At 44.8% G+C, this 24898-nt stretch overlaps 9 protein-coding genes across 9 annotated transcripts; 7 read left to right on the forward strand and 2 right to left on the reverse strand.

The window, feature by feature from the left end:
* Positions 1-183: 183 nt before the first annotated feature.
* I203_104260 (uncharacterized protein) lies at positions 184-3223 on the reverse strand (the record flags this gene model as incomplete). The annotated part of the gene is made up of 8 exons (XM_019144149.2): positions 184-221; positions 284-465; positions 647-712; positions 793-1109; positions 1231-1560; positions 1657-1896; positions 2043-2787; positions 2901-3223. 8 exons carry the CDS (start codon positions 3221-3223, stop codon positions 184-186), a joined length of 2241 nt encoding a protein of 746 aa, XP_019007198.2.
* Positions 3224-3472: 249 nt separating this feature from the next.
* Positions 3473-4764, forward strand: I203_104261 (uncharacterized protein; the record flags this gene model as incomplete). Its single annotated transcript, XM_019144148.1, has 4 exons — positions 3473-3993; positions 4087-4183; positions 4266-4582; positions 4653-4764. 4 exons carry the CDS (start codon positions 3473-3475, stop codon positions 4762-4764), a joined length of 1047 nt encoding a protein of 348 aa, XP_019007197.1.
* A 105-nt stretch (positions 4765-4869) lies between these two features.
* On the reverse strand, positions 4870-9654 carry I203_104262 (uncharacterized protein; the record flags this gene model as incomplete). Its single annotated transcript, XM_019144147.1, has 15 exons — positions 4870-5166; positions 5265-5399; positions 5464-5530; positions 5646-5893; positions 5976-6178; positions 6271-6499; positions 6566-6710; positions 6810-7000; positions 7123-7316; positions 7417-8289; positions 8353-8683; positions 8789-9006; positions 9067-9169; positions 9236-9504; positions 9573-9654. The coding sequence occupies 15 exons, from the start codon at positions 9652-9654 to the stop codon at positions 4870-4872; spliced, it is 3585 nt and encodes a 1194-aa protein (XP_019007196.1).
* A 950-nt stretch (positions 9655-10604) lies between these two features.
* Positions 10605-13005, forward strand: I203_104263 (uncharacterized protein; the record flags this gene model as incomplete). The annotated part of the gene is made up of 4 exons (XM_019144146.1): positions 10605-10855; positions 10918-12234; positions 12299-12434; positions 12523-13005. The coding sequence occupies 4 exons, from the start codon at positions 10605-10607 to the stop codon at positions 13003-13005; spliced, it is 2187 nt and encodes a 728-aa protein (XP_019007195.1).
* A 1125-nt stretch (positions 13006-14130) lies between these two features.
* On the forward strand, positions 14131-14928 carry I203_104264 (uncharacterized protein; the record flags this gene model as incomplete). Its single annotated transcript, XM_019144145.1, has 1 exon — positions 14131-14928. The coding sequence occupies one exon, from the start codon at positions 14131-14133 to the stop codon at positions 14926-14928; it is 798 nt and encodes a 265-aa protein (XP_019007194.1).
* Positions 14929-15332: 404 nt separating this feature from the next.
* On the forward strand, positions 15333-18781 carry I203_104265 (uncharacterized protein; the record flags this gene model as incomplete). Its single annotated transcript, XM_065517499.1, has 4 exons — positions 15333-17658; positions 17715-18127; positions 18187-18374; positions 18481-18781. 4 exons carry the CDS (start codon positions 15333-15335, stop codon positions 18779-18781), a joined length of 3228 nt encoding a protein of 1075 aa, XP_065374317.1.
* A 407-nt stretch (positions 18782-19188) lies between these two features.
* Positions 19189-20085, forward strand: I203_104266 (uncharacterized protein; the record flags this gene model as incomplete). The annotated part of the gene is made up of 2 exons (XM_065517500.1): positions 19189-19210; positions 19535-20085. The coding sequence occupies 2 exons, from the start codon at positions 19189-19191 to the stop codon at positions 20083-20085; spliced, it is 573 nt and encodes a 190-aa protein (XP_065374318.1).
* An 869-nt stretch (positions 20086-20954) lies between these two features.
* On the forward strand, positions 20955-21380 carry I203_104267 (uncharacterized protein; the record flags this gene model as incomplete). The annotated part of the gene is made up of 1 exon (XM_019144143.1): positions 20955-21380. The coding sequence occupies one exon, from the start codon at positions 20955-20957 to the stop codon at positions 21378-21380; it is 426 nt and encodes a 141-aa protein (XP_019007192.1).
* A 465-nt stretch (positions 21381-21845) lies between these two features.
* On the forward strand, positions 21846-24730 carry I203_104268 (uncharacterized protein; the record flags this gene model as incomplete). The annotated part of the gene is made up of 7 exons (XM_019144142.1): positions 21846-21931; positions 22007-22128; positions 22194-22978; positions 23051-23426; positions 23507-24441; positions 24537-24596; positions 24662-24730. 7 exons carry the CDS (start codon positions 21846-21848, stop codon positions 24728-24730), a joined length of 2433 nt encoding a protein of 810 aa, XP_019007191.1.
* Between the last annotated feature and the right edge of the window lie 168 nt (positions 24731-24898).

The following is a 24898-nucleotide window of genomic DNA, read 5'->3' on the forward strand; positions in this document are numbered from 1 at the left end:
GATTTGTCAAGTCATGTTTTCATCACGTTGTACCCTCTTACTGCATGTTGTAAAGTACTTGTAACACATTCTTATCAATGCATTATGCCCATATTAGAGATACATCCATGTTTTGTCTTCTGCAACGTCATATAATACCGAAACATCATCATCTCCAACAGGAACAGACCAACTTATGACCAACTATTTCCTGTAGAATGTTCTTCCGAAATTGAAGTACACTGTATTGACAAGCCATATCAGCTCCCCTCTTCGGTGTCGTCTTGAGAGCTAAATCACTTACATTGCAGTACACCTCTGTCAAACGTACTCCTGAACCCTTTCCTATGTGAATACTCCCATGGTCTTCTCACGATCCTAAAAGCAATATCCTCATACGGCGGTCCAGCGGTGAAGACAATCATGGTAGTTTCAGGATCATCCGGGATAGGTTTGAGGTAATATGTCGGTGCTTTGGATTTGTCACTATGGAAGGTCAAAGTCAGCATCATATACGGCATACACACACGGTCTCGACGAAGAAAAAGCAGGAAGACCGAATGGTTTGCGGAGACTTTCGGTGAGAGTATAACAAGAGAGATACCACTGTCGCATTTGCCAGTTCCAAACGCGACACAAGGATAACATATGAAACTTCACTACTCACATCAGATCAGGATAGAATATATTGAATTTATAACCCTGGACAACTTTGGGAGGAGGATTATCGGAGCTACACACGAAAATCAGTACCCATCGATCCAACACTGAGACTTGTCAGACCCTGTTGGAGCAGTGAAGTGGATTACTCACTCATAATGGGTTTGATTGTATTTACTCCATTCATAACCCGTATGAACCCTATTGAAGAATCTAGGTTTCCTAGGTCGATACCTATCTGACCAATCGTATGTGCCAGGAACATCCAAGCCATTGTCCAAATCACCAAACTCTTCATCATCTTCGTCCGAACCGTAATCTCGCATTTCTTTCTCCGCTTCGGCTCGGTAGATCCTCTCTGCCTCCAAGTCTGCTGCAGAGGGTCGAGACACTGATTCAATGGTGGTCGCGGATGGTCTAGCATATTTGGGTACGAAGCCTGAAGAGGTGATGGATCGTCTTGCAGCGAACTGTGAGGGGCAGAGTGGTCAGTATCGACAACATAGAAAAATGAGCCAAGAATGATCTGTAACGACGTAGATTGTGTATGAAAACTGAGGGCATACAATCGATTTAGTAAATTGTACTCACTAGTGCTCGCATTTCATCCTCCTCATCAACAATAGGTAACCTCCTCTCATCCAAGACCATTGTCTTCGGATCGGCAGGCAGAGGCGACATTTCCCTCTCATACGGTTCCACATAATCATCTTCGTCATCGTCCACATCGATATCTTCACCATCTTCACCCTCATCTTGATCACCAATATCAGCATGGATATCACCACCAAACTGCTCGTTCTTGTTGACGATGACTCCTCCCAATTCAGCTTGGACCTTGGCTGCATCTTCTCGTTGTCGTCGCTTGAATTGCTCCAACCGGTTCTTCAGGACGACTTCGTGGATCGAGTTGAGTTTAGCCTGCAAGGCGATCAGTGTCTATACAATGCAAGTAGAGGCAAAGGACACGATGGAAATCAAACTCTTCATAAATTGCGAAAGTTGATGATGACTCACAATAGCTTTTTCCACGTGAATCTTCCTCAGAACCAGATCCCAAAACTCCCCATCTACAGGTTGCCCACTTCTCAGCATCGCGTTGGTCCTGTTTTCCAGCTCGACCAGTCGCTGAAGACTCAGCCCGGATACTATATTACTAGCCGATTCGTCGACTTCTTTGTCGAATAATCGTCCACCTTCTGCGTGATCGGGATCACGGAGATTCTCGAGGTGGTAGGTGCAGACTACTTGCATTGCCTAATGATTGACATGTCAGCATCAACATATCACTATTACAGTCAAAATATGGCAGGTTGTTTCTCGAAAGGAGGAGTGTTGTGTAGTGAAAAGTACGAGTCTAAGAACGATCGATTCAAAGAATTTGAAAGATCATATTCACTCACCTCCCAAAATTCGATGTTAATAGGTGATTTCTCCAAACTCAAATACATCTTGATATCATGTTCCAATTCCACGCAATCTTCAAGATTCAAATTATCGAATATTTTCCATGGTTCGTCAATCTCAAATTCGAATCCTGCATCCGCCCAACCCCAATTTTCTTCTTCCTGTTCCCTCTCTACCTCTCCTTTCTTAGGATTTGTCAACGCACCTATAGCACTAGAAATGTTCGTACCAACTGACTTTGGATCGGCAAATCTCAAGTTGATAGCTAAGAAATCGATCGCTTTCGCTCTTTGTTCCCTCAACCTTATACCTGCTCTTCGTCTAGATTGTTCCAGTTGGAAATCATCTTCTTTCTCAATCCATTCTTTCATCTGTTCATCTTCTGCCAATCTCTTTAATCTATTTTCCTCTTCTTCTCTCAATTGCATTTCTACCTCCCTCTCTGCTCGTTTTTTGTTCAACCTTTCCAATTCTTCCTTAGCCTCTTGTCGTCTGATTGCATCTTTCCGAGCGATCTCCTCAGTCGTCATACCCATTTTCTTCTCCTTGTCGATCTTCTTACCCCATTTAAATTGTTCACCTAGATTCGCATCGTGGAAGGGGTTATCGGTCGCACTGTACATCGACAGTTCTGCTAGAGCTCGGGATTGTTCGAGTTCGGCTTCTCGTCGAGCAGCGGCTTTGGCAGCTGCTTTGGCTTCTTTCCGTTTACTTTTGGCGGAAGGTGAGGGGCTTCGAGAGCTACAAGGCATATCAGCTACCACAGCCGTGCTGTTTGAATGAACCAGCTACGTAGAACCTGGTGAAGAAAAAAGATGTAGTGGTGTCGTGTCAAATGCAATGAAACCACTCACTCTTTTCGTTTCTTATCCTTTTTATAGCTCCTATCCCTACTCCTACTCCTGCTCCTATCTCGTTTCCTGTCCCTCCTCTCTCTATCATCGTCATATCTATCTTTTCTCCTCTCTCTGTCTCTATCCCTATCATCTCTCCTCGATCTGTCACCATCTCTATCCCTGTCATCCCGTCTTGAGCTCGATGCTTTCCTATCATCATCTCTATCTTTGTATCTGTCTCTCTCTTTGTCCCTATCTCGTCTGTCTCTGTCTCTGTCTCTATCTCTGTCCCTATCCCTATCCCTCTCTCTTCGATAATCGGGTGAAGGTGATCTAGGCATGATCTTATGATGATGTATAGAGCGGGGAATGAGAAGTCTAGTCAAAGCTTTATGGTTATGAGAGCGAGTGTTGTATACTGTACTTTTGTGCAGTCAGGTGGCGATTCGGATAAACCCCGGATAATTCATCGAACAGATGGAAGGACAACCCAAAAAGTCTGAAAATGGAGGTTGTCCACTACCTCACTACCTTATCACTTCATGACATCGCACTTCATCTCCTATCCAACTGCAATATCCACCTTGATCATGTCGCTCACTCGACCCATACCAACGACATGTCTACGATGTAGTCGAATATCTTCATCTGTCTCAAAATCGTCCTCGCTCAGTGGCTTAACCTACCGTCAATTCACCTCATCCTCTTCTTCCACAAGATCATCATGGCTCCGATCCCATCCTCGTCTAGCACTCACAATCCTAGGTCTCACCCTCCCGACCTCATATTTCTTCTTCCCATCTTCCCCATCTCTCACACCCCACACATACTCTGAACAACCCATATCGTCCACCCAAACCTTATCGCCTCAACATAAACTAATCACCGTGCCTATATCTCAACCATCCACCTCTAGAGAATTCTTCGAGAGGCCATATCGTACCGATGGGAGTATAGCCAATACAGAAGGAGGGGAAGTGGTAGTGCAGCATATGATGATCAAAAGTCCGGATATACAGATCGAAAGGCCTTATACACCCATTAACGATTGTTTGGATGATGGGGAGATTAGGATGGTGGTCAAGCGAGTGAGAGGTGGTGAAGTAGGTAGGTGAGTGAAATCCTTTTACGTCGATTGACATGGATCAGAGTCATTGACACGGAACTTACGATATGGTGTTGTGGTCGTTTTATTTTGTCGTAGGGTAGTACATTATTTGAAAGATGGAGATAAAGTAGGGATCAGAGGCCCTATACCTACTTTCTCCATTTATCCAAATCAATACGATAAGATAATAATGGTAAGTACAACCAAAACAACTTACTGAACATCACTTTCAAGAATGTAAATGATACTAAAATGTCTTTTTTGTCTATGCGTAGATATCAACAGGAACAGCCATCTCACCATTCCTTCAATTACTCTCCAAACTCCCTTCACCCTCTCCCTCATCTTCGGAGGTAATACCGAAACTTCACTTGATACACTCGAATCCTCTTGAAGGAAGGGAAGATTGGTCCAATACAACCATCGATAAATCATTCTTACCGAATCTCCAAGATAAATTCGGTGACAACCTACAAATCACAAGGATCGATCCTGGTCTGATACCTAAACAAGTTATCGTCAATTCCCTCCAACATGAAACAAAGAGCAACAAGGATCAGAGGGTATTGGTATTGATTTGTTTACCTCCAATGTAAGTTGGCGTCTTCTAAGTAGGGGACATGACGATTGTCGACTGACATCATCATCATCTTCGCGATCAGGCTCATGAGACCACTCTGTGGATCTATGACACCCAATCTCGGTCAAGGTCCCATAACAGGTATATTAGGTGAATTGGGTTTGACTAATAAACAAGTATGGAAATTGGAGTAGTCAAACCCCTGTTATGCATCGCACCTACAGTACAATCAAACATATATGTGTGTGTGTCAAATCTAGGGTATATGATAGATGCAAGGTATAAATTCGGATTGATTTCTACACAAGGCCTTCCTCGCTATTGTCAGAATTCAGCGCATAACCCTCTTTCGAACCCACTTCAACACCTTCATCCCTCTGTACGATCTCATCTTTTTCGCCTACACTTATACCTCTCTTCTCTTGTTCGATCGCAGACTCGACCAAACCTTTTTCCTCGAATGTACCCCACTCAGTCTCTGGTATACTACCTTCATCAGGGGGTGTGAGACCATCGCCATCAGGTGGAACATCGTTCGACGAATCTCTTATGATTGGCGGTATACGACGTATCTTGTCGAGGTATTGTTCCGATACCTATTTATGGAATGGGAACACAGGACACATAAGTCAGTTTAAATGATCAAATCACTTCCTTTTAGGGCGTATCACACAGTAATTATGGAAGTACACACCTCCATATTCTGCCCTGCGGAAAAAGCCTTCAATACCCCCCAAGTGGATCTATCATGTAATCCTCTCCTAAAGCTCCTTTTCAAGAATGAAGAGACCTCGTCCAACGGCCAGTCATTTGGCATTTGACCCAGTACCTGATTAAGCCATGTCTGGTAAGCTAAGCTGACAATTTGGGAACCGATTCTGAGATTACCTCACCTCTAATACGTCCAAATGGACTGATTGAGCATTCAATAACGCAGCAGCCTGTTTGGAAGTTCCTTTGCTACATTCAGATATGAAGTCAGCACAATTTTCAACATTTCGACAGGTGTGTTATCCAAAGTCAACCTGGATGACACCAAAAGGAGGATGTAAAGCAAAAAGGATTCATGACTCACCAATCACTCATATACACTGCTAGCAACTCTTTAACCAACCCTCTCATTTCCTCATCTTTCACCTGTACCTTCTTTCTTCCCAATTCAATCAGACCCGCCCAAGTATCAAGACCTTTCACCTGTTTCGAAACGAGTTTCGATATTTTGGGTGGGATAATTTCACCTTTGGTCTGACAATATGTTTGAGCTGAAATGGAATCACCTATGGTGATAGCGAGGAGCGAAAGGGCAAGTCGATGCTTGAGGAGCTACAGGTTCAACATCACACATCAATAAAGTATCTCGGCATCAATCAGATTGGTGTGTCCGTGAGGAACGCCTCCGACTTACCCTTCCATAGACTACGGCCAGCTCGAACTTCAGTTCGATTACACTTTCCAACCTTTTCGCAGCTTTTTCCAAATCAAAGAACGGACTCCCTTGGAGGAACAACATCAATTTCAGTCGATTCCTCTTGATGGGCGTATCGGGTGCTACGTCAGCTAAGAAGATGATGAATGGTCGAGGAGAGGGTTCCAAGCGGTATTCAGCGTCTGTTATGTGAAGAACAAAACTCAAGATTAACCAAAGAATTGATTCCGAGATAGATTATAAAGCATGACACGGTTAGTGGAACACTACTTACCTAGCTCCTCCAGATGGTACTTCACCCCTTCATCCTTACAAAGCTCTTCCACCTCATCCAACAACACCCCCAATAACTGCTCGTGCAAAGCTCTATTCGGTGATTTCTTGCTCACAACGGCAAACTCCAAATAGCGATTGCCAGTATCTCTATCGATCTGACCGAGTTGTTGAACCAACGAAAGATCATCTAATTTGACTCCATTCTTCGAAACTTGAGCCATCAGAATCTGTTTCTCCCAAATTATCAGCCAGGCTCATAGTCATCCAAAAATATCCGAAGAGTGGTCTCTCACCGACAATCCCCGTGAAGGATTCTTGTTCACCAGCCACAAGGCATATTCCAAGAACATCTGCGGGTCTTTGACACTTTCCAGTTGTTGCGCAAGCTCTTCGACTGGATCTTCACATATAGGATCGGCAATGTCAGATTCGGCGATTCTACGGTCCACATATGGAAAGTCAGTACCAATTCCAGCTTTCTACAAAAGTTAGAAGCTTCTGAAGTCTCAGAGGTGATGAGTGAAACAGGCCACCGACTCTCTAAGTAACTCTAGTACTCTATCCACCCTCCCCTGTGTTCTCATCACTGTGGCCAAAACATAGGGCCGCTGAGCTAAGAATGGTTCTAATTCAGGTAGCACACAGTCATTCGGTGCCGCAAGTAGAGCAAGAAGTTCGTTGGTCGTTCCTTTGTCAGCTAGAAGTTTGGCCAAGGTAGTATCAATGACCTATACACAAAAGTTAGTCCATGTCAGAGGATCAAACACGTATATCAAACATGACGGAGGGCTCTATGTACTTGTGTGAAATGGTCTTGATGGTCTTGATGATGGATGCCAGAGTCACTCACAATATCAATCTTCCTACTGTCTAAACCTCTCGCACCACCACCTTTCCTCCTCGAAGCTCTTGTCTTCCTCAGGAACTCAGTCAACATATCTTTAGCTTCTTCCATCATCGCCTGGCGCAGTACGCTTGTTTCAGGTGCAGAAGCGGTATTAGGTTGGACATGCGGTGAATAATTGCGTTTTAGTGAAGTCGAGACTGAGAACGCAGCATCAGCTTCAGTTTCACAGATTAATCAAGGAAGAAAAAATTGCTTTGACAGCTTCAGAGGATAGTTGACTGTTCATGGATGACTCACTTATATCGTCAACTCCACCCATCCTGTGCAAAACCTCCTTGATACCCTCGAAGACATCCACCACCTCCTCACTCCCTAACAGCTTTCCTCTCAAATCACCGAACGTCCTAACTACAATTCTAGGATCCACCTTACTTCTCGTAAAGTAATCCAGCGATTTATCAAATAAAGCTTCTTCGAAGAGATGTAAAGCCAGGTATAGATGAAGATATTTCATCGTATTATGATGAGTGGCTTTATCCACATCTATCTCACCTCTTCTACCTCTCCTTCTCTCCTCATCGACTAGAATGATAGCTTCGTCAAACTGTCTTTCCGAACATAGCCGTTCCACCTTCATGATCGTACTAGTAGGTAAGAGAGAAACGATCGAATGACGCGAGATGATCAACGTCTCAGATACAGCTGTGGAAAATGGTCCGATACTAGGACTAGCTGATGATCCTAAATTGTTTTGAGTGGTGATGGGATGGCGATGTGCTGGTTTGGGTGAAGAAGGGGGAGTCAGGCCTGATCCAGAAGGTGGATCTTCATTGATCGGCGAAATCACATCAGGCGATAGTAGTGGTTCTTCCGTGTTGCCCTCGGCTGAATCATTGGATGGGTCCTCCACTTGAGGCAAAGTCACTTTGGTCTCTTCGATAGGTTTCCCCGGAGCTAATTTTCCATCCAGCAATTTCAATTTGTAGGGGGTCAACCGATCGTCCCTATATATGTCTCTGACCGATACTCCATATGGCGAATAAGTCAATCCAAAAGCGTCTATCGTTGGATCTAGGCTGATCACTTGAGTTGGCTTTTCCAGATCAGCTAAAGAGTGAATAGTAACCGTTTGATCTCGTAATAATGCTATGATATATTCTGATTCCACAGCTGTCCCACGAAAAGAGTATATCAGCTATATGCATCGTGCGCAAGTGAGCCTGATATACATACCGATCGATAAAGGATGACTTGGCCATTCCATCGTTCCCCTCACTGGATCTCCCTGTCCATTGAGAAACACACCCATAGTTGATGATCCCGTATAGCTAGTGACCAAAAACTCGTTCTCACCGGGTATCACCACTATATTTGGGTTCGATTGGAAATCAGCTACGGCGGGATCGATCTGAGAGACTGGTAAGACTTCTGTCAATGATGCGTCAGATAAGTCTATTATACTATATAGCGTTTGAGTGGTATCGTCTTGACCTGACGTGATGGCTGCGCAAAGGAATGAGGAGAATAGGGCATGGTGTGTTGGTGAAGACGGTAGGGGTATTTCCTAATGGGTCGATTTTAGTCAGCGTTAAGCATTGCACCCCGACCCTTTATGCTGGACTCTGAGTGTAACACCCATTGAGTAGCCAATTTGTAGAGGAGGACTCACCTTCACACTGTTCATTCTATTCCCAAGCTTGTATACCCCTAAACCCTTCCTTCGTACCACTACCACCGCCATTTGAGCATTGAGATCTTCTGAACCTGGACCACCCCATTCCAGTTCTTCGTCATCCAAAATTACCGATACCACGCCTCGTAGGGGGGGCACATGGGATGATGGAAGTGGCTCGAGGTTCGGCAACATTAAACCATGTAGTGTTCCGTCTTTATAGCCTTGAATCAATACCTTTCAACCATTTCGAGATATGGGCAGAGAACGCTTACCCGATATTATCAGTATCTTGGATATCTTCGGTAAGATATACATCCTGTTGACGGGTCGTCTGGGGAAAAGCGTATGACGATGTTTTATACCCCATCCGTTCATCTATTCATTCAGACACTCCCCTAAGCTGTCGGCACACCATCAGTCAAGCGAACGTTGGTGACTTACGCCGTTGGTGGCTGACGCAGCTTCACAATACCACCATTCCACCGTCCCATCCGAGTTTCCAATATACATATTCGGTCCATATCCTTCGACACATCTTATTTCCTTCGCTATCGATGAGGAAGAAGGTCCGGAAGGAGAAGCAGTAAGACCAGCGGCTGCTGCTCGTCTCGTAGCGGCTGAAGCTATCGATGTGGCTGATGAAAATAGTGAGGGAGCGGATGGAGATGCAGAAGGGGACGAAGTGGACGCTCGAGGTGGGGTCGAAGGACCTACGCATCAGAAAAGCATGTCAGCTGCAACCAACGGTAGAGAAGCGTGCTGGAATATGAGAGCTGACCTGAGAAGTCGAGCAAGTCCTTGGACTGATACAAGTCTGATAAGACCGGCTGAGTGGTGAAGTGGGGTATATCGTTGATCATGATGGGTTCGTTGGGTACATGAGAGAGCGAGATGTTTGTTATCGTTGTTGATGTCATCGTCAGCGCTGGAAGTCATCATCTCACTCACAGTCAGTCATTACAGCACGAACCGCCTCCACCTGACCGCCTCCTGGTTTGCAGAGTGATGTGGCAATATCCTTTGTTATGTTTGGTGTGGAGGTATCTGAGTGGATGGCACGAGGTGTACCCTGTCCCTGATATTAGGTTTTCCGTGGATCCTTCTCTTTTTTTCCTAAAAGGGTAAATCTATTATGTTAGCCCGTTGATCTGACAGCATCGATCCAGGGTCACCCGCTGAAAAAGTCAGTCCACACAACGTCCACCCAGCATCCGCATCCGTCTTACTAGTCTATACACTCTGTTATGTGCTTACTCACGCTCCCATTCACATCAAGATACTCCAAGATCATCCTCAAACCAAGCTAGAACATCAGGTGGAAGGCAGTCAGTCAGTTCTGTCTCTATCCGCTAGACACCAAGAACCGATTGAGCACGGAGCTCATCATTCCATCAATCAATCCATAATATCAAAAGGCAAAAGCCCCGCCACTAGTCTCCCTCGGTCTTGGGAGGGATTAGCAAGCTAAGATCACTCAAAACATCAATTGATCAATATCACAAGACCCGACTATTGTATTTATGGGGTCACCATTCACCCGAGCCTGACGACGATCCTTCATTGTCATTTCAACGAATACAACTTGATTTCAGAAACAGGGGAGAACAATCATTCGTACGCCCCACACCGCAATCCATCAATTACCTCGACAATCCATCAACGGATCCGACATTACTCGTTCACTCGATCAGTCACTCAGATATAAACAAACACATCCCCATCCCTGCCTTCCTCCCTTTTTGCCACCCAACGTTGTTTACCTTCTTTCTCTCATCATTCCCAACCTCACCGACTAGTCAATCATCCGAACATGCCTTCACCGCCACCGCAGCCAGTCCCAGCTCCCAAACAGCGTACGTCAAACCCTCATGGTGGTCTCAATGCCCCTCAGTCGATACGGATGGGTGCGTCACCCATGTCGTATGGCGCCATGACGGGTATAAGCTTCACGAATGGAGGTGGATTCTCATTTGAGAACAAACCCAGGAGTGTTAAATGGGGTAATACAACTGGTAGTGGACCCATGGGGAGTTATGGAGCGAGATTCTACGGAGATGCTGGGTGAGTCAATCGGATATGGGTATCGGGTCGACCCTTGTCGCTGATCATCTGTCGTGTTCTAGCGGTGACTCACCTACCATACCATTTTCCACATCCATAACGATGGAACCTTCTTCCTTCGCAGCATCAGCCCATGCATTCAACTTACCATCCGGATCCATGTCCTCGTCATACCATCGTAGATCTTACGCCGCAGTAGCATCTTCCATACCCAGAGGAGGAGACTACAACCTTTCAAACTCATTCGCATCCATGTCCTTCCAACCCATGTCATTAGGCACTTCGTACTCGAAATCCCAAGTCACGAACATGATGAGGAATAAACCTAGATCGGATGCCGAATTAACACAGGCGTACGAATGTTGTGGCAAGACTCATGCGGGTTTACACGCGTTGTTAGAACACGTAGAAGATGTTCACCCATTCTCTGATCCGAATATACCTCCAGATAATACCAATAATAACAACAACAATCCTGGAGGATTCTCACCTGTCACCAATGCGATGGACCTAGATTTAGATGATGTCGAAGAAGAATTGCCTTCGAAGAACAAGGCCTCTACAACCTCAGCGCGATCGAGTATATCGCCAAATCTGACTAATGCAGTACCCGTACCTTCGTATCCTTTGCCTACCTCAGGAAGTAAAGCTACCACACCCACCGAACAAGCTTCGATCGGGAAATCGCCATTGAAACTTTCGGATGTACTCAAGTCACCGCCCGAACTCGAATCATCCTGGACAGCCAATGCGAATGCCAGTCTGCTCGGTAACAAAGCATCGAATCTAACCTTAACCAGAACAGGTTCGTCCGGATCCTCACCTCCTGAAGGTAGTCTAGCTACGCCAACCACTTCCACTCAACCATCACCTGTATTTGCTCAACCGAAGATCAATCCCGCTCGGCAGAGTTTCCTCGGATCAACCGGCGTGGGAAGTAGACCTGCAGCTCAGCAGATGAGGTTCGACAGAGCGTTCAATGAAGTCGTCGCTGGTCCGAAGACCACTACTGCCACCACTGCAGGCGATGCCAACTCGACCGTACCTACAGCTGTGGCTCCAGGTGTATTATTCGCTTCTGCCGTATCGAGCTTAGGTATTCCAACGATCCCACCTAATCAACAAAAACAAAACGGTCAGAACACCACTAATGCCACCACCAATGGAGTCACGACGCCACAAGAGGAAATACCAGAAGGTGCTACTACCGGTTCTGGCAATACTACACCCAACAAGAATGCCAATGGAATATCGATGAATGATATTCAATTACCTCAACCCTCCTTGTTCTCCAGCTCGAGACCTTGGAGATGTCCTAATCCAGGATGCAATAAATCGTACAAGCAGAGTAACGGTTTGAAATACCATCAGATGAAAGGGTAAGTTGATCTGAACTTTGAATGTGAAAGGTGGATAGTAGTCAGCTTACAATTCTCCGCATAGACAATGTGACTTCGCGATTCATGATGCGGTTGATCTCGGGTTGTCGCTCGAAGAAGCGGAGGAAAGGAATAGACCGTACGTCTGTGCGGTAGGTGCGGGATGTAACAAGAGGTATAGACAGATGAATGGATTGAAGGTGGGTTATGGTTTCTAATATCCTCAGCCATCTACTCAAGACCTCTTCTTCTCGATTGTAGACATACTGATTCGTCATGATCATCCAGTATCATTACCTCAATTCAGGTGAACACGGTCAATACGGTCTTCGAATGTTACAAAATGGTACTCATCCTCTTCCACCAAACGTGCCTCCCTCTTCCAATACATCTACACCTAACGCAACTCCTCAAAAACCATCTGCTACTGGTAGACCCGTCTCTTCTACCACACCGACTGCCAGGGCCGGTGCACCATATGCCATCCCCTCTCATGCGAATGCCAACTCAACCACTCAGAATAGAAATGGTGTAGGCGCTGGCGGGCACGGTCTCCCTCGGATGGGCACTTGGCCAGCGCAGAGAACGGTCAATGGTAATGCTGCGGCTCAAAGACCACCCCAGCAGCAACAGCAACAACAGGGAATACCAATCAAGACGCAGCCCAAACCTCAGCCTCCGCCAATTACCAAAGGTAGAGATGCGGTGCTCTTCGCGGCTGTTGGTGGGGGAGAAGATCCGATGGATGTTATCGGAAGGATGGATCAGTAATCTATCGAAGGTACAGCCCTACTCGATTTAGGCTGTCTAGCAATCTGACTTTTCTTCTGTGGCTCCTTCCGATCGGATCGAGATTAGAAGTAGAATCGCTTCGAAATGATCGGTTTCTCGTTGCAACCGATCGAGTGATATTCCTCATCAGTTCCATGAAGATATCGCAACAGGGTTCAATCGCCATCCCGGACAATACATCTCGACGTTTGTTATTTCAAGAGATAATTGTACGGAATGGCGTAAACGGTTATAACCTAGGCTTGGTGAACAGGGGAGATGATCTGGTAAATTGATTTTGAAATCAATAAATCTCGTAAAGTAATCTATTCGTCTTGTTTGTTGTTGTCCTCTCTTCTCCTATCTTCTTTCATCTGGCTCAGACATATATATATATATATATACATCGTGTACTTGAATATGTACATTACAAAAGAATAAAGTAAATAACCACCTTCACTTTCACCCTCTTTCTTGTCGTACATCCAACCTTCCATGCACTGAGATTATAATCTGTGCATCGAGTTAGGAATAACATCTTTCCATTACTTTACTATATTTACACGTACGTTCATTTTGAGAACGAACCCGACGTTGTGTGTGCTCCTTTTCCAATCCTGTGAAACGCATGAATCTGCATCTGAATTTGATGCAGTATCCGACGAACCACGGGTGATGTATAGTGAATATCGCTGTGTAAGAATCGTGTATCTGATCGCTGGCGGTCAACCCATGGGTTAACTACAAGGGATATACAGTATTGGACAGTATACTCACGTATATTTGCACGCTATATTTGTCATTCAGAGGTGAAGTCTGCCAAGGAAGTAGATGGTCGCTTAACACATCTTTGAAGATCGCAGGATGCGGTACTTGTACATCATGGATCCTTTATGATATCAGTAGCTAGCAAGCTTCTTATTATGTAGGGCTCTGATGGGCACAAGTGCCGTTCAATGGTATTTATCAGTGGCGATACATATCAGGGAGGTAGTAACATCAATATCTTGTTTGCTTCTCTTTCACAGGGTCAATCGTCTATTTTCAGTACTCAATCTTCTGTCAGCTGAGTGACAATCATAAACACGATCACTGAAATCCACTTCAACTACAACACATATCGATATGAGCTCAAAGCATAGAACCTCTCGCTTTCACTCTCAAAGTAGTTTCCCATCCCATTACAACTCTCTGCCACCTGGATCTCGAGCTGTCAAACAAACCAATCACGCAACCATCTCATCCTGTAATCTCCAATCGAACGACGACGATGACGATGACGATAACTCTCAGGTGCCAGGCAATGCCCGGATTCATATTGATTCTCTGACTCCAGAGACACATCCGAAACTTACTGTGGCAGATTCGACCGGATTAGACAAAGAAACTGTCAAAGCTATTGATGGTTCGGAACACTTGGTATGGTATGGTATTCAAGGTAAGACAATGGACGATGAGAATCGAACTTCCATCAGATCTATTGGTTTACCTCCAAGTTCGATGGAAATTTTCGTTCCTTGCAACAGTCGTCTATGTCAAGTCATCTTGCCCGATCCTCCCTCTTCTCGTTCTATCGGTGATTCATGTAGTGTTGGATACCTCGAAATGGACAAAGAGACCCATTCTGAGTTACTAAAAGCTTCAGAGACACACCCGCGCTTCAGCTGTGAGATCGACTTAACCCGACTAAACTTGGGTGAACAACCGAAAGGGACAGAGTATAGTGCACCCGAAAGAGTGACTGTGATGAGAGAATTCACGTTTGAACCTGGACATGCACTTGTACAGCCAATTCACGGTAAAGTGAATGGATTCAGATCCACTTTACCTGGATTTTCGGGGATGGGGTTTCCTGATGTTGATAAACAGGGTAAAGAAGATTGGTTTGGAGAAATTGAGATGTTAACTAAAATAAACTGTTAGAATCAACGAGATCATACTGTCGATAGTCTACTCGTACAGTCGAAGTGGGAATAGCACTCATCTGCGAATACTGATGAATTCGGGATTAGACTTCCATACACAGTCATATGCATATAGTTATCATGCATGTATAGGCATACATTATCATGGTGTACATTGTCTTTCCATTTACACTCGGATGATGTTGACGCGTGAAGGAGATGAAAGTGGAAATGAGATTCACGCGTCGACATGTAACTAAATGTTCAAAATGACTTCATCGATTGCAGAAAAGTTGATGATTCCTTCTCATCTCATCGTACTCAACATCTAGCAAATCAACCTACAAGACTCACTTGACACAATTTCATGGCTCGCGTATAGAACACAGACACGGGCTCCCACCGACCAACAAGGCTCGTAACATGCCCTCACCTTCCGAGGGCAGCTCATCCTCTCTCGCTCCTTCAGCTGAAGGGTCTTCGAGCAGCGTGACTGTAGCAGGACCTTCTAGGACTATACATTCATTCTTTGGTGGATCCTCCTCGACTGCTGCTACTGGATTCTCTGCTCCATCGAATGGGAACAACAGTACGACGAGGAAAAGAAAGAAGAAAGATGAAAACAATCAGGCCAAGCTAAGTTTGAATGGAAGCGAAAATGGCGTGGGCTGGGTGATGGGTAAGCCCGAAGAGGACAAGCAAGCTGAGGCCAAGAGAAGTAATGGCAATAGAAGGAATAGTGGTGGTGAAGAAGAGGAGATGAAGGATATGGCTGGGAAGAATAAGGCAAAAAGAAGTACAAGAGGAAAGAAGAAATCTGACGTTCATGGGATCACCAGTGAGCTTCCGTTCCTGCTATATGTATCGTACAAAATAGGCGAAGGAGACGCTGATGGCATCTGCTTACAAGATGTGGATGATAATTCACTTATTGACCCTTCCCTTTTCGCATCCACTTCTCAAGAGCAAACTCCGCCCAAGAAGAAAGGCAGATCACGTAAATCCCGAGTTCCCACTACAACTATAACCACACGTACAGGTTCAGCTCTAAACGCAGCCAACAGCTCATCTTTCGATTATCCCTCTGCAGCATCTTCATCTTCATCATCATCTATTTTCCCAGCATTAACAGGCCATAGACATTCGGTCGATTTCGAAGTAACAGGGCAATCATACCCCATAAAAGGAAAAATTGCAAACGATGTTATAGAAATAGATCAGAATTCTTCTCCTGATAGACCTATCTTGGTTTCGTCATCGACTTCACCAATAAAGATAGGTGTAGGGCCTAAGAAAATCTCTTTTGCAGCTGATAAGAAACCACAACATTCTTTCTTTTCTCGATTGAATGTCAACCCGGATCCGAACTCAGGTGAGAATGGTACTACAGATGGGAATAGATCTAGAGCGAGTTCTATCAATTCTGTCAATACTGCTTTGTCAGGTGAAGAACCTAAAGATACAGGTAAATCAAAAGAGAAAGACAAAAAGAAGATCGTACATGGATTTTTCAAGAATGTATCTATGGCCAGTGAAGGTGTATCGAAGAATGGTTGGGGCAATGGTATAAAAGAAGGAGAAGAGTTGATAGCTCCTTTACCTAGAGGAGAATGGCCTAATCATTTCTCTCCGACCGACCCGGACATACAATATCCAGCATTTGTCCAGAACCAAGAAGCTGGACCGAGTAGGAAAAAGCGACCTTTCAGAAAAGAAGTGATGGATGATGGATTTTGGTATTCGGTCTTGGAAAATGCAGACTCTGTATCATCTGGTTCTCGTCAAAATATGAAAGATCAAGAGACATTCTCAATAGCACCTTATATCTTACAACATCCAGCATTCACTTCCATTCCTTCGAAATCCGCCATCAAATCCACATCTAATCGAGATTCCTGGACTGATCGGTATAGACCGCTCTGCGCAGCTGAAGTACTGTCAAACGAAGTCGAAGCTACCTATTTGAAAGATTGGCTTAGTGCATTATCCGTAGGACAAGCTCATCGAAAAGTAATACGGAAAGTGAAGAGGGCGTTGAAGAGCAATTTGATAAATGGGTGGATAGTTGATGATCTAGCTTTATTCGGAGATCACCCGGCTGTTGATCATGAAGAGGAAGAAAAAGAGGAAATTGAGTTGGAAGAATTGGACGATCCTCCCATTTCACCTGATCCAGACCATCGACCAGACTCCTACCCAAACCTGAATGGTAGATTGACAAATACGATCTTACTTACTGGACGACATGGATCGGGCAAATCGGCAGCTGTATATGCCGCTGCGCATGAGCTGGGATGGGACGTATTTGAGGTCTTTGCTGGTATGGGTAAAAGGACTTCTGCGAATCTTTTGAGTTGGGTGGGGGATGTAGGCAAGAACCATATGGTTTCTCAGGAAAAGAAGCTAACGCCGAAGAAAGAAAAAGGAGGGTCAGCACCAGGAGCTCTGAAATCGTTCTTTGGGAAAGCGAAAGCTAAACCAGACACCAAGCTGGAAATGGCAAGTGGCAGTCAAGGATCTGCTCATGAACCTATTGATATTGATCAGGATGACGATGAAACCCCTGATGATGTTGATGAGGTTCAGATACTTGGTAATTTGAATGGGATAGGAAGTGATGGGAAAATCAGACAGAGTTTGATATTGATTGACGAGGCGGATATACTCTTCGATGAGGAAAGTACATTCTGGCCTGCAGTGATTTCGATCATCTCCGAATCTAGAAGACCAGTCGTTATAACTTGTAACGGTGAGTCTGCTTTGATTGCTCTTGCTTGTCTTCTGACCACTTGTTTACTCGCATAGACCACAATCTGATACCGAAATCTCAACTCCCCTTACAAGCGATCCTCCAATTTCGTCCTTCGCCTTCTTATATTGCTTTACCATACCTTCAAGCTATCGCTCTTCACGAGGCCAAACACTCCCATCGACCTTTATCGAACGTTCAAGAAACATTCGAGCAATCCATACATCAAGAAAGAGATATACTGGATATAGCATTACCCCCAAATGGGAATGAGAGGATACCGTATTTCGATCTTAGGAAGGCTATAGGTCAACTTCGGCTGGATCGTAGTAGATCCTCGCCCTCTAATGGCTTCAACCAGTTGAATCAAGAAAAGGGAGAAGATGATCTCGCTCTACTTGTCAAGAAGCTAGAACTAATTTCATATGTCGACGCACAGATCAGTCAGAAGGGATGGATGCAATTGGAGGTGAGACCGTGACGTCTTCTCGTGGGTCCATATCAAGCTGATTGTTTGTATATGGTCAGGTGTCTGAGGTGGATCGTCATTATCCTACGACGGACGATCAACTTGGTATTCATGCTTTGATCAAACCCGAGATCGATGAGTCGTATCCCGTACTAGCAGGATATGACTATTGCTCCACCATCTCAGATACTCTTATAAGTATGGGGGCGGGCGAAGTCAAAGACACTGGTAATCTGGCTTTGGACAGGTAAGTAACGGGTGATCTGAACTCAATTACCCCTCATTTCCAAGTACGACTTGGAATGCCGAGCTTCGCTGACACCATTCGTCCTTATGGTTTATTTATACCGCAGGATGAGATACATTCGAAGCACTTTACCGATCCTCGACCCACTCATACCCCTCTCTTCACCTCTTCTACCTCATTCATCCCTGTTCCTACACACCTTACCTGCCATACTGAATATTGTTGAGACGGATGATATCCTAAAGGCTGCTGAGGAAGATGCCGTGCGAAGAGGAGAGGAAAGGATAAATAGGAAGACTGGAAGACCCGTCAGGGGAGGTCAGGGTTATACGAGGTGGTTGGCTGATTTGGATGAGGGTGCGGAGGAGGTGGCGAGAGGGTTGATAGGTGGTCTGAGATGGAGATAGATAGCAGAAAGGAGGTTTGCCACTTATTGATGTGCCTTACGTTCAACCATATAACCCGGTGAATATCCGTTGAACGCTCTGTTGTCTTGTATATAGCGCATATGTCGCTCCACCCATCATGCATTAATACTGTACCATGTCGTCACAGACTGTGCACGCGAGCTCGGAGTCGAACAATCCCAGAATATTCGATGACTTGCAACGATACTTTAAATAGACCACTGACTTGACTCGACGGGGCCATGACGAAACGTTCACCTAAACGAGTTGAAGGCAATGATACTGAAATGTTCTATCTCATCGACTCGAGATCAAGTTATGCAAGCTCCGATTCTCGCCATATTGGTTAGATCAGACTCGAACATTCCGTGGCACGTCATTGTGAAACGACTATAGTGTTTTACCTCATGGGTGGAGTCGTGATGAAAGGTGCGCTTTTGTAACGAAGGAAATCATCATAAAAAGGATGACGTTCATAAAAAGGATCATCCTTATTCGACTCGACTCGACATTCAGTAAGATTGTCCACTCGTCGAGAACAACCTCACGATACATATATAAGCTGAACCCTTTTCTCTTTTTCGTGTTCTCTTTCTCTTTCTTTCTTTTCCCAACAATCAATATCCCGACCAACAATCAAGCACAGCTCACATAATTATAGAAACACAACAACTCTATAAGCAAATCAACATGACATCGATCAACAATTCATCCCTTACCGGAACTGATAATCTTGCTCTGCCGCTGATGCAGTCAGTGGGATCAGCACTGGAAAATCTTCTGGTAAATTCACCATCTCTGGAGCAGACGGTTCTACCACTACCGTCAATTACCAACATGCAGGGAATGACCGATATTCCTATACCGTCAAGAGCGGTAATAGTGGTAGAAGCTCTGCGCCTGTATCGCTAGATAGATTATATGGAGGAAATAAACTTGAATACTCGATTTATCGATCTATCATGGGCGACAAGGCCAAACCTCCTCCTGAAGATGAAATGTTCAGTTACACAGCTACGAGCGGCGATGGTACGCCTGAAGAGAGGAATGTAAGACTTACGGCTGACAGAAGTGAAGATGGAATAGTGACTTATGGAATATCAGAAAGTGCACGAAGCGAAAGTTGGTCGACTGGGGGTCAATCCCTGGACGATATCAGATCAGGCAAGTTTGGGAAAGCCTTTACAGCCGCTTTTAACAAGTACCTGGAATCGAGAGGGGGTGGAGATATTACTTCCGGTACTGGTGATACCGCTTCACAAGATACTCTTATTCCAGTTCCCACTCCCACTTCTGTCGCCTAGTCGAGCTGACTTGCCATTCTGTTTAAGCGAGGCTGAACAGACGAGACGATGGTAGATGAGTCAGAGGCTATTTGGTGATCTGTAGTATACGAGTATACATGCTGTATAGCAGATCGAACTCAAGGTTGTTTGAATTTCATCCTTGGGATTTTTCCCTTGATCAGGGTTACCTTGCAACACCGCTATCCCAACAACTTGTTGAGTATAACCATGCATATTCCTCTGTCCCCTCTTGAGATATTGCACAGCTATGCCAGCCATGGAGAATGTACATTCTGTTCTGCCACGATTCAGATGCACTACACAATATCGGAGCAGAGGACTAAAGTCTTGAAATGTGCTCTGACATGGGAAGTTGCCAGCCTTCTCTTGTGAGCAGAGATGGGATGACATGATTTTCTGTGAGCCGAAGCGCTCTGTAGAAGGCAAGAGAGAGAACACGTAAATTTTCAAGAAGGAGTCTTGGATTCTCCAGGCTTCGAGAAGGTATCGAAAGGCATGTGTGCTTGGCCAGAATGTCTTAATCTTTCGCTTGAAGCCCACGCCTATGAGTGATGGACGAATAGAAGCCACAGAAAAGGTTTTAGTGATTACTCTGGACAGTACGTGTCATCATCTCCTGTAGAGGATGGAAGACATCTTAAGATCAACTGCCAAGAATGAAGGTTGGAAGGAGCGACTGTTGCTTTACACTTCAGTATTTGGAACAAATAAATACCAAGCGGGAAACGCATCACTGTTCTGACTATTTTTCAATTTCTATCCATCATCATCCCACAAAATCAGTCCCTTATACACTTGCACATACACATACAAGAACTCGTATCATTTATATAGCAAACACCATCAACTCCCCTTCTCAGGCAGACATGTCCTCAGAGGTTAGAACTACGATCGCATCAGCCGACAATTACTCCAGACCAGATACCACTTCTTCTTCTGCTGATGAAGGTTTGGGACCTCAGAAAGATTCTGCAAGATTTCAAAGAGGTAGGGATGGATATGATACCAGTAACGTCAACTCTAGCCATGGAGGTGCCCAAAACACTTCCGCTGCAAGTGCAGATTCAGGAACGATCCAAAATTCTGCGACAGTGACAAAAGGTGGATCAGGGTACGAGATGACTGACCCTGCTCCTCCCCCTAGCGACGGAGGAATTCAGAACCGCATCAACGGCCGAGCGCCCAATTCTGTCGATCGTGGGATCACATTCGCAGCAGGTTCCAGAAGCCATTCTAGAGTTATGTCTGATCCGAAGCCTGATACAGACTCTAACAGGAAGGACTTGTACTGAGTTTTTCTAGCTCTCAAGCTGAGACTCGTTAGCTCAGATTACCTGAGGCATATATGATATGATGGTTGTAATTGACAGATGGCGATTGACCAATTAGGAGATGCATCATATGACGTATAAAATCAACCGAAGGGCCTTCTTAGAGCACCGTATGGGCTTCTTGTATCCGCAGAAATCATCCAAGTGCTTCTTCAACTGGTGAGTTGCGTAGCCTTCTCCTGATCCATGTTCGCTGAGGATTTCTACTATACTTTGGTGAACTGGAATACTCTGCCAGAGATGCCACTTGCCCCTCGTACTGTTTTTGTATGGTTTTTTGTATGGTGCAGTAAAATTGATTCCGTCGTATCGATCACCTTCCAGAATCACCAAAGTGGTTCATCTAATGTCAGTCCTCTCACTTTCTTGACCGCATAAATGAAACTCGTGCTGTGTTCCAGCCAAACTCGCCAACTCATGAACAACATGTCAGGAGCTCCCCCTGGCCCACCTCCTGGACCACCACCCGTCAACAGCGGCAATGTAATTAGACCTCCTGGACCTCCACCTGGGTAAGTTCGCTCTCGATAAACATTTGAACGAATGTAGAGAAGACTGACCAAATACTGTCTATCGCATTCTCTTAGAGCTCCACCTGGACAACCTTTCCGACCGCCATTCGGGCTCCCCGCTGGACAACCTATGGGACTACCTCCTACGATGCCCAACTTCCCACCTCCTTTACCACCCGGATGGTCAGAACATCGAGGTGAGTCTATCCTAATCCGTCAATCCCCAACAGACTCGTATACTCACACGTTGGTAAAATGATAGCACCTGATGGAGTCACCCCATATTTCTATAATACCCATACTCGTGAATCTACATATATCCGACCACCTTTGTTCCCACCATTTCCACCTCCGGGTCCAGGTTCAGCTTCTCCTATCCTACCAGTACCTGTCCAAGCGGAAAAAGAGAAGAAGAAAAAGAAAGAGAAACCCAAAGTTAAAGTACCTATACCAGGGACCACCTGGACCAGAGTCACAACGACTGAAGGCAATGTCTTCTACTTTGAGAAGGAATCTAAGAAATCTGAATGGACCGTACCGGAAGAGATCAAAGAACAGGTCGAAGCGTTAGAAGCTGAAGAGAAAGCTGCGAGGGAACAAAAAGAGAGAGAAGAGAGGGAACAAGCTGAAAAAGAGAGATTGGAGAGGTTGAAAGAAATTGAAAGGATTAGACTGGAAGTGAACGAAGAGAATAAGCAGAAACAGTTGGAAGTTGAGAGAAAGCGGAAACAGAGGGAGGAAGAAGGTGAACATAGAGATTCGAAGATCCCGAAAGTGAATGACGAAGGAGTACAAGACGTGGAGCAAAATGGAGGCGAAAATGGTGATGAGGATGAGGAGCATTTCGGTCCTCAAGATGAAGAAGATGAAGCTGAGTGGATGAAGGCTGTGGCGGCTGAATTTGCAGAAGCGGATCAACAGCTGGAAGCCGAGAAGCAAAAGACTGCCGAGGAAATTAGGAAGGAAGAAGAAGAAGCTGCGAAGAAAGTATTTGCTGTTCCGGAGAAAGTGCAGGTATCCCCGGAAGAAGGTAGAGCTTTGTTCAAAGTGAGTGTCATGCTGTTTCTCCATTATCTGACATGTTTGATGGATTATATCTGACTCGTTAACCTTGTATAGGCGTTGTTGATCGAAAAAGATATTAACCCTTTCTCACCATGGGATCAATCTTTACCATTGTTCATCAACGATCCTCGATACGTGTTGCTCTCTTCCCAGAAAGACAGGCAGGAAGTGTACGATGAGTATTGCAGAGATGTCGGAAGGGCTAGACGACTAGCTAAAGCTTCTGGTGCATCTGGATCGGGAGACAAAAAGAGATCCGATCCTGAGAAGGAATATAAAGCTTTATTGCGGGAGGAAGTCACGAGTACTAGGACGAGATGGGATGATTTTAGGAAGAAATGGAAGAAGGATAGGAGATTTTATGCGTTTGGAAGAGATGATAGAGATAGGGAGAAGGTGTTCAAAACTCATTTGAGGGAATTAGGTGAACGTGAGTAAAGTACAATACAACTTGGTGTCTGAGGGGTACTGCCGTTATGGAAACTGACCCTTGACTTTGATGGTGAACAGGTAAACGAGCGGATGCTCAACGTGCGGAACAAGATTTCCACGAACTTCTGAAAGAGTCCGATCATCCTATTAGCTCTTCATCTGTATGGCCTGACGTGAAAAAGCATATATACAAAGATCCTCGATATGATGCCGTCGGATCCTCCTCCTTGCGTGAAGAACTGTTCAGTAATCATATAAAGAACCTTGCATCGTCATCTTCTACGGACGGTTCGGAAAAAAAATTCTCGAAGGAAGAAGAAGCAGCTAAACGGAGGGCAAAGGCCGAAGCTAGTTTGAGAGAAAGGGAAAATAAGATCAAAGCTGAGAAGGAGAAGATCGAGTTTGAGAATCATAAGAGTAGAGTTGGAGCGGGCAAACAAGATGCTGAGAGGTTGTTCGGTAGTTTGTTGGTTGATCAGGTCAGGGATCATACTATCTCATGGAACGACGCTTCCCAGTTCTTGTCTTCTGATCAACGGTTTAACAATCCCTCTTTACATCCTCGAGACAAACAGCGCTTATTTACCGAACATATCAATCGCATATCCTCCAAACGTTCAAACGAACTACATAACTTGTTCGAAAAGTTTACTCCGGTTTTAGATACGTCATATGATGCTGTTTATCCGAATATCGTAGACGATCCATTAGTCAGGAGATTAGGTTTACAAGGAGATAATTTAGAATCTCAATGGAAGGCATGGATGAGATCTAGAGAAGTGGAAGGTAGAAAGGAGTTTGATGAGATGTTGGGCGAAAATAGTTTTATAGAATTTTGGGGTAAGATGAGAAAGAAAACTCTTGATGAAGCTGCTTTGGGAGTCAAAAGGGATGATCAATTTGAAGAAGCGGAAGGTATTGATGTGGGTGATGATGATCAAGAAGGAGGGAAGAAGGATATTACAGACATGGCGAAGCAGATTGATTTGAACGAGATCAAAAGTGTGTTAAGGGTGAGTAGGACGATATCCTGTCGAGCTTTTCATCGACCGGAAGAGTGCATGGAAGGCTGATGGTGTTTTATCTTTGTGTTTGGTTTCTGGTATAGCGAGATAAGAGGTATAGACAATTTGATCATGTTCCCGAAAAAAGAGAACAATGGTTAAGGGTGAGTCTAGGATGATATTGATCCACGCAATATAAAGCTAATGATGTGTTGCGTTGTGTTGATAGGACTACCTCGAAAATCTTGAAGCTGCTTCTGGATCTAGAACGATCCACAATGTGGGTTTTGGTAAATAGTCAGAATGTCATAATGATCATATGCATAATATATCTATTATTGAAAACACCGTTATCTATAATCTGAGCTCATCGAGTCGACTAAAAATTTGATACAACATTTTCACGATTATATGGTAGATATATAAGAATACAAAGTGAAACGTATTATTCGGTCTTCGTCTTACA

The sequence above is a fragment of the Kwoniella mangroviensis genome (assembly GCF_000507465.2).
Source record: "Kwoniella mangroviensis CBS 8507 chromosome 1 map unlocalized Ctg01, whole genome shotgun sequence".
NCBI lineage: Eukaryota > Fungi > Basidiomycota > Tremellomycetes > Tremellales > Cryptococcaceae > Kwoniella > Kwoniella mangrovensis.